At 34.0% G+C, this 9,680-nt stretch overlaps 1 protein-coding gene across 1 annotated transcript in view; it reads right to left on the reverse strand.

Moving 5' to 3' along the window:
* The window catches only part of MEP1B (meprin A subunit beta), a 27,582-nt gene extending 18,244 nt beyond the window's left edge, over positions 1-9,338 (reverse strand). The window contains exons 1-5 of the mRNA XM_011362566.2: positions 9,276-9,338; positions 7,581-7,599; positions 6,610-6,654; positions 6,485-6,528; positions 4,185-4,263 (exon numbers count right to left, since the gene is read on the reverse strand). Of these exons, the coding sequence (XP_011360868.1) occupies positions 4,185-4,263; positions 6,485-6,528; positions 6,610-6,654; positions 7,581-7,599; positions 9,276-9,338 (250 nt within the window). The remainder of the gene's footprint in view (positions 1-4,184; positions 4,264-6,484; positions 6,529-6,609; positions 6,655-7,580; positions 7,600-9,275) is intronic.
* Between the last annotated feature and the right edge of the window lie 342 nt (positions 9,339-9,680).

The following is a 9,680-nucleotide window of genomic DNA, read 5'->3' on the forward strand; positions in this document are numbered from 1 at the left end:
TATGAACTTTGCACAGACATTTAAAAACAATTACAGTCATGAACCCTGTAACAACATTTTGGTCAACAGCATATCCAATGATGATCTCATAAAATTATAACAGAGCTGAAAAGTTTCTAGTGTCTAGTGATGTTTCTGTCTAATCATAGCTCAACACGTTACATGCCTGTTGTGGTGATGGTATAAACAAACCTACTGCTCTGCCAGTAGTATAAAAGTAATTATATGTAGCACATGCAATTATGTACAGTACCTAATACTTGATAATGATAATAAACAGCTATATTACTGGTCTATGTATTGACTATACTATACTTTTTACCATATTTTAGAGTGTACTCTTTCTATAATAAAAAAAGTTTGCTGTAAAACAGTATTTCGTGTTACCCCGGCAGTGGCTTCATGCATCTTGTATTCGCAGTATCTCTTAATTGCATCATTCTCTCTTGTGATTGATTTAACCTCATGTTGTTTTGTTCAGTAACATGCTGTGCAATAGGTTATACCATATAGCCCAGGTGTGTAGTAATCTATACCATTTAGATTTGTGTAAGTGCCCTTTATGACGTTTGCACAATGACAAAATTGCCTAGCAACGCATTTCTCAGAATATATCCCTGTCATTAAGTGGCTCATGACTGTACTCAGAAAGCCTCTGTCCGGTGAAGGTCAAAGATTCACATAGGTAAGGCCCTAAAATCCATGAATCTATAAGAGGCCCTCAGAATTCAACTTTTACAATACAACACAAATAATACATGTTCATTATAAATAAGTTAGAAATGCATATAAACAAAAAGAAGCAAATTATAAAATCTTATCTTCCAAAAATCATCAACCACCGTTATCATGCTTTTTTGCTTATGAATACATACAAATATAACATACATCTATTATTATAAAAAATAAACTCAATCTAATACTATTTTATAAACATTTTTCTACTAAATAATATATCATTAAATTCCTCCTTCATTATCAAGTATTGTTTTTACCATTTTAATGATTATATTATATAGCTATAATATATGTTACTTCCTGTTGTCAAATATAAAATTGTTTTCAAATTTTCTGTATTATAAATATCACATTTGGATCACTATTTCAAACCTAATACTTTCTTACAATAAGGGATGATGATACTGACCAACTCATGACTATTTAAGAACAGAATGAAAAAGGAGCGTGTTGGTCTAGGTTTTTTATCAAAGCTTAATGAGGATAGTTCCCATCCTGCATTGAATTGTTTTGAGAATCAAATAAGGGAACAGATGTGAAAGTTTTATAAAAGGTATAGCCCTCTACTGAGATAAGATTAGCCATGTGTCTTTATTTACCAAGGAGAAAAGCTCCACCTGGAATCATGTTATCTAAATCCCCAGGCTTGGAAGGATAAGGCAAGTCCTAGACAAGCCTAGGAGTTAAGCAAGAAGCTGTTCAGGATTATTACCCCCTTATCAGCCTCTTGGGGTTTCTAGAACCTTGACCTTCATTTCCATCCCTACCTCCTTTACCTTCACCCTCCAATCCTTACTTCTCCCCACCTCCCATCTCAAATCTAGTGCTCAAGCAGGAATTAGAACATGCACTGGAAGTTATAAATGGCTATGTCAAGTATTACCTCTTTCAGGGAAGTTGCATCTAACAGCCAGATAACACCTAAAGTTTAAGCTAAAAGACTAAAACCTTGCTGGCAGAATTTGCGTTGGCGCACCAGAATTTAAGTAATAGTGAAAATGCCTCATAAGCATTTACTTTTGCTATACGTAGGAATGGCCATGCCTAGTGATTTTCTTAGTTGGAGTCATTCGAAGATGGTATATATTTCATAAGTTATATAAATGTCTAGTCACTATATTGTACACCTGAAACTAATATAATATTGTACGTCAACTGTAATTAAAAATTATTTTAAAATAAAAAATAAGAATAAAATAAAATAAAATAGAACTTTAAGTTGTAATCAAAAAATTTCTGAAATCTGAGGAAATACTCTTCTCACTTTAAACGTAAAGAATAAGTTAATTGCTATACTATTAAACAAGTATTTTCTAAATAAGAAAAAATCAAAATCACAGAGTTGAAGAAATGGACATAAAAATTTGAAGTTTTATTATATTATAAAAACTATATAACATTAAATGGTATAATAATATTAAGTGAAAAAAGCAGAACAAAAAATTTTAAACACTATAGTTATAAGTATGTAAAAATGTGCACAGTTTGAATGGTAGAATCTGGGCTGAATTTTTTACCTACCATGTTTTATTCATATGTATATATATTTCAATTTACTTTTAAAAAATATTTATTAACTACCTATAATATGCCAGAGACTGTGCCAAGCCTCAGATTTGCAAGGTGAAAAATAGCTCCTGTCCTCAAGGCATACACTATTGTTTTTTACAACGTTAATGAAAAACAGGTACATAAGAGTTCTTAAGGTTATGATAGCTTTGGTTAAAATACATGGCAAAAATAGCCTAAGAGACAGTCATGCTAAAGCTCACTGATCTTTCATGAAACTCACTTAGGAGAATAAACGTGTTAAAATTTATACCTACATACCTATATATAATTTTACATATACTTAAATGTGTGCATGTGTGTGTGTGTGTGTGTATGTGTGTGTGTGTGTGTGTGTAGAGAGAGAGAGAGAATTATGCATTGCCTAACAATGGGGTTATGTCCTGAGAAATGGGTCTTTAGGCAAGTTTGTTGTGCGAACAACTCTTAGATTTATCCATTCTTATCTATCCTTACTGAGAGATGGGTTCAGAAATTCTTCATTCCTTCCTTGAATGTCTTCCATAGCCTCCTGGCTGATATTCCTAATTTCTTTTTGCCTCACTAATCGTCTATACTGCAACCAAAGGGATAACAATCTTCTTCCACAGTAGAACTTTTAGTGGTTCCACGTTACCTTCAGTATACACACCAAGTTGGTTAACATGGAAGAGACTCAAGTGCTTTCTAGTCTGGATCCTGCCCACTTGTTCAACCTTATTATTTCTCCATTTCCTATCTAAATTCCAGCTAAGGGTTTTCTCCCTTCCCCATGCTTTTGCACATAGTGATCCATCTGCCTAGAGCACCCTTCCCTTGCTATCAGAAGCCACATGAAACCACGTGGTGCCTTTCTGCATATTAGAAAGAGACACCTTATCTGGGAAAATGCTGCGAGTGTTGTCTTGGCAGGTAGATAAATAGCACTTCATGAGAAGAAATGACTATCTCGTGGTAATCAGAATGAAAACTTGATTTTGGTCCCACTTTTCCTCCCTCCCTGCCACCTATATATGGTATACAGCTTGCACAACCTTCACAGCAGCCCGACTGTGTAGTGCCACCTGCTCCTTAATGCTAATGCATTTATGTCTAGGTTGAGTAAATGCCCCTCCAATGTGCTCCCATGGCTCTTTGAACATACCATTAATCATAATGTTTATTCCATTATCATAATTAGCTTTTGGTTTATTTGAATCTCCACTAAATTGTATGCTCTTTAAGGAAAAGTTTCCCAAACAACAGTTCCCAAACTGATACTGGTCAATGACATCATTTTCTCCAGAAATAAATTTATTTCCAGAAATAAAATAAGGACCATGTTTAGAGTTTCCCGTTACAATTAAATTTCTTGTATAGAAAAGCTGTCTTTAGTTTTGGATCAGTTTCTTTTGACATTTTAGTATTAAAACATTATTTATTTTACAAAAATGGATGATAAAAGATAGTGGCTTCTTTTATTGTTTAAGCTCCTTACTTGCCGAAATTAAATATTGGTAAAGCAATGCCAATCACTGAAATTTTTATTTGGTCATTTTGTTTTTACTCATATGTAAAACCTGAACATATGGGAAACCACTGCTTTAAAATAAAGACTAACTCTCTAATCTTTATGTCCTTAGAATGGAATAAATAATACAGCAGAGTAGGTGCTCCATAAATGTTGGTTGAATTAATTCCTTTATCAGTCAAAACTGAGCAAATATTTCAGACAAAATTACTAAGATTTTTTTCATTGTTCACTTTGCTCATTTTTTTAAGTAACTGTATATAGCCACACAAAGCAATGAACAAACACAAAACCCTTAAAGACCATACAAGCCTACCCTTGGAAATACTATAGCCATGTTCTGTCAGGAACACACATTAGTTATGGATACTCCAAAGTGTGTACTAACCCAAGCTGTCTTCTAAAACATATGGAATAGTATGAGGCCATCTATAGTTTTCGCCAACGATGGAATTTCTATCTTGTACCTGTCAAAAAATAAATGTGAAAGGCGTAATTGAATAAATCAGGAAAAAACTTATGAAACAATAGTTAATCTAGAAAAAAAATGAAGTTTAAAGTTCTCCCAGCCTGCCTAAATAAATTGCCTGTATGTGCATGGCACATGTGTAAATGTGTTTGTACCTTTACTTTCATTGCATTAGAACAAAGTTTCTAGGAGGAAATCACTGATTTACACCATTAATTTTGTTGATAGAGTTGGGGAAGGAATCATGCAAAACAATTTAAAATATGATTGTTGGAAAACTGAACTATAAATATTCATAGATTTGTAGACTAGTTTCCCATACAAAAGATGAAAAATATACAAGAAGGAAGTGATAGTGATACCTCAATAACCTTGATCTCACAATATCAGAAAGAGTCACACATGAGGTAGGCCAGAGTTTTCAAAAAAATTTAAAGAATTTGTAGTTTTTATAGTGAAGAACTATCAACATTTTATTAATGTATTCATCTAGTCAACAATAAGAACATGGTTCTAGAGAATAGGAATCCACTGATAACAAAACTACCAAGGTTTTTACCTTCATGGAGCTAATGTTTAGTGGAGGAGACAAACAGTATGTAACAAAACAAATAAGCTTAAACAGACTACATTTAATTGTAGTGGAGGAAATAAAAATGGCAGATGAAGACAAGAGTAAAAGGATGAGGAAGTACATTAGACAAAGTGACCAGGATGGAACCCTTTGAAAGGGTGACATTTAAGGTTAAATGGGAATGATAAGAAAGAGCCAGGATTGAAAAGGACCCTGCAAAGATCATTTCAGGTGGAGGAAACAGAGGTTGCTCTGGTCTTGAGGTGGGAATATGCTTGGCATGGTCTGAATATGGTTTAAGGCCAGCAACCTAACGAGTTAGGAGAGAAAAGAAATGATTTAAGAGAAAAGGAGAGGGGAGGGGAGAAGAGAAGAGGAGAAGTAATGGGAAGGAAAATAGGCAGGAGTTAAATTATGCAAGGTCTTCAAGGCTATGAGTAAATTTGGATGCTATTCCAAATGCAATAGGACGCATTTTAAGAGCTTCAAACCAGGAAGTGAAATGGTGTCATTGCCTGGTCACTTTGCTCTGGGGTACGGAGACAGGGATAGGGTTTTTTCTTAGAGAAGGGCTTATATTTGAAATAGAAAGACAAATTAGGAGAAAATTGGATTATTTGAAGTATATGTTGCAGATAGAAATGACAAAACTTGCTGATGGATTAGGTGGCAGGATGAGGGAACGGGAAAAAGAAAAGGTGATTCCTGGATTTGTTTACTTATTCAGTGGCATAGAGTGAGGGAGTAGTGATGATTTTACTAAAAGAGAAGACAGGGGAAGAATAATTTGTATGGAAAATCAGAGTTCATTTTAGGACACCTTAGGTTTGAGGTGTCTTATAGACATTCAAATGGAAGTGACGAACTGGCATCTGGCTAGACCCGTGTGGATCTCAGGGGAAAGAATGAACTAGAGCTATACATTTTGAGTCATCAGCATAGAGATGACATTGAAAGCCCTGGCGCAAGGTGAGATCCAGAAGGAGAGAGTTCCGATAAAAGAGCAGGCCCAGGACTAAACCTCAGACACTGAAGCTCTGTTTCTTTAGTTGAAGTTTACAGTGGGGGTGTGAGGGATGTCAGGAGTGCTCATGATAGCAAAAGTTTAAGTTCCCTTAAACTACATGTAAGGTACCTATATTCATCTGTGTGCCGTGATGGCTGGTTAAGAATCAGTACTCTTTGTGAATAGGTTTAGGAAGACCTTTATTTGGCAACACTATTTTTAGCTGTCAGGATAGAAATCACAAAATCTATCTCTTATGGGAAAAATCCTGTTCATTGAAGATGTTTACAAATTCAGTTTAACTTTGCTTCAACTAAATTGAATCAGTGAGGTTCTGTATAAAAATGAAAACATCCTATTGCTCCAATAATTAAAATCGAAAAGATCAATAAGACCAAAGCATCTATAGTGAGTGACGGTGGCTTTAACCACACAGAAATCTGAGTAATGGATGATGACAGTATTATATGAGTCCCTTACAATACAATGTAGTCATCGAATAACTGTGTCACCATGATTCTGTGCCTTTAGAGTTAGTTGGGCATAACTTAGCTCATGCCATCCAATCATTCTTAGATACTTTGTATTTTAGCTTACAGTGATTAATAGAAGATTCTTCCTTGCATTTTTTCAACTCACCTCATCAAGTCTGATGTCTCCCTCAAAAAGATCTAGGCCCAAATCTAAGAGGAAAGAATAAAATTCATATTAGCAAATTGGATTCAAACTCCCTTAATAAAAAATGTAAAAAAAAATCTACAAACCTTTATTGATATCAAATATATCCTGGTCAATTCCACCATCTACATCTTTAAAGAAAATAACAAAGAAAAACACATTGAACATTATGTTTATGAAAGAAGTAAATATTTGTCAATTACCAGATTAGAAGTAAGCACGGTTCTTTTGCCTCAGATAAATGACTACTAGGTTTTGATTCAATACATAGATAGATAATGATAGATAAATAGATAGATGATAGATAAATAGATGATAGATAGATAGATAGATAGATAGATAGATAGATAGATAGATAGATGATAGATTGGTTGGTTAATTGATTGATTGATTGATTGATTGAGAATCTCTCATAAACCAGGCTTGAGGCTATGGGGCTTTTACTTATATGATCTTGTCTTATTCATGTCTCTTGAATGCCAAATGACTTCAGGAACAAGAAATTGATCACTCCATATAATATTAAATTTAATTTGGAAGAGTAGGCTAGATGACTACATTAAATAGAAAGCAGGTGTTTAAATTTGGTCAAACAACCCAATCTACCCATATGTGTATATCCTTTGCTAGTAGCATATCTTGGAACTCTCAAGCAAAATTCCCAATTTAAATTTGAATTTCTCTTCTAAGTTGCAAAGGGGTAGAAAATATGGCCAAATCTCTAAGTGTGCAGCTGAATAGGATGAACATCAGGTTCATCTGATTTGACACAAAATAGCAAAAATAATAACAGCAAGCATTTATGGGATGTCTATGTGTCAGTCATTGTGTTTGGATTTTCCTATACCACCACCTATTTTTCTGCTGGGTATGTGGAACCTTAAAATAGGAATAAAACATTCCTCAATAAATGAAAACAAGTCACTATTTGATCAAAGTTCAGTGCAATTATGCATGTACTTAGCATTAAATGTGACCTAAGTTCTGTTCTGTTGTTTAATTATCCACATAACTGTCTTTTACTATAACTTAGAGCAAATCTCAAAAAAAAACTCACCAAAATTTTCTGGAATTGGCTGAGAAACAAACACATAAAAGAAGTTATTATGATGCCCATAATATAAATGGTTTTCTTAGTTCCAAACTATATGTAGCCATTTGTGGAGGGGTGTTTTCATTCATATTATAGTTACTTTATGACATATATCCAAGACAGTTAAATTGGAGTCTAAGATAATCTTTTTGACCAGAAGTTCTTCTCATTTCATATAAAAAGTGAAACTGCTTATTACATAAATTTGAAGGCGAAAGAAACAAAAACCCAACTTCACAGATTCAAAAGGCAGAACAAAAAGACTGCAGCCCTCAATAAGTGTTCCCTTTTAACACAATTTTCTAAAGGATTCACAGAGCAATGTTTGAAAATAATAATATATTCCTAGTGTTGAAATATTGTCATTAATCATTTAAAAAATTTTATTGAAGACTTCAATAATCATGGTTAACTTTCGTAGTTCTCTCAGGGTTCTGCCTTCAAAGACAATACCAAATGTTTAAGAAAAAAAAAACAGTGAATATACTTTGTGATAAAAAAAAAAAAAGAACTTCCAAAAATAGATTTCCTACGAGTGATCAGATGAAACCCAGACTACATGCCCATTGGAAAAAAGTTAAGTAAACCTGAAAAGTTCTTAGTGTAGTCTGATAAAAACAAAAGCTCACGGGACTGATAAGGCAGTAGACCTGGGTTATATTTCTGATTCCACCAACTAATAGCAAATCAGTTCACTTTCTTGCTACCCAGACTATCTGTAAGATATGGTCAACACCGGCTTTGCATGGGTGATGTGAGGATTATATAATGTCATGTGAAAGCACTTTTTAAACTGTAGTAAAATGTGACACAAATGTAAGGTACAATTTTATGTAAATAGAGTTTTCATTTCTAAATACTAAAATCATTTGGAACATTTAGCAAAGCAATGGAATGAGTTGGTTTGATGATTACCATATTTTTTTATAGTAACAAGGGCCATGGTGGTCTCACACTCTAGCCACACATAGGCACATACTCACAGAGGAATGCCAAAGCACCTACTGAAAAAAGTTATCAAGTGTTTTTATATAATTACAATTTTAATGTTATTAAGTGGTATCTCTTGTTCTCAATGCTTTAGTTCCTGTTCCCAGAATATCAGCTTAATATAAGAACTATTATTTTAAAATCACAACTAAAGGTTTTCCTCCGGGTATTTGAAACTTCATTTGGAACCTTGGGTTGGTTTGTGGTACGAACCACCTGCCACTCTAGAAAGATTGGTCTAAATTGATGAAGAAGCAGAAGAGAAATCCCATGCTACAAAATTTTATAAGTATTTGCTATGCCTGTGACAATCATCATTCACTCCATTCGCGTCTCACGTTATTGTAACAGCAATATGAATCCATTCAGCAGTAAAAATGGAATTATTTTCAAAATTCATATTTCTCATTTTATAAAAAGAAAACTTGTTACACAGCGATGAAACTGAAAGAAAAAGATAATTTTATGTCAACATCTCTGACTTTTTCTCTTGCAGGGCTTTGTCTTACGCCCTATACCCAACCTGCCCCTGCTCACCAAAAAGAAATGCTTTTTTTCATTAACACTTCACAATGCATAAAAAACAAAAAGTGAACAAATTTGTTCTGTAACAATCAGTATCAACTGCCCCCAATTTTTCTAATCGTTTTCTTCATATCGTTTCCTTACCAAGCCAGAAATCATGAGAAGAAAGGCGCAGAACAGAAACCAAGGCAGATACCATGAATCCATGCTGTCACTTCCTGCTGAAATGTGCAAACTATGAAATTCAGAGTCACGTTTACTTTTTAAAAGGCAAACATCATAACTTATAGCCTTTGATCCATCTTGCAGGTCAGCTTGCTGCAGCAGTAATACCTCCAATCAAGGAGTTAAAGTCCAGTATCCTCTTAACACAGCTCTGTAGAGTTGGTTGATTGGTTGGCTTTTTCTTTATTCCCTGAGTCAACATTTAATAACCAAGTGCCTGGCTGACCTCGCCATTAAATAAGTTCTCTAATGTATACGTCTTGGTCCCTAACACTATTAAATGCCACTTGAGCAAAAGAAAATATCAAATTAATTTTTAATTTC

Source organism: Pteropus vampyrus, unplaced genomic scaffold (genome assembly GCF_000151845.1).
Source record: "Pteropus vampyrus isolate Shadow unplaced genomic scaffold, Pvam_2.0 Scaffold3, whole genome shotgun sequence".
NCBI classification, from domain to species: domain Eukaryota; kingdom Metazoa; phylum Chordata; class Mammalia; order Chiroptera; family Pteropodidae; genus Pteropus; species Pteropus vampyrus.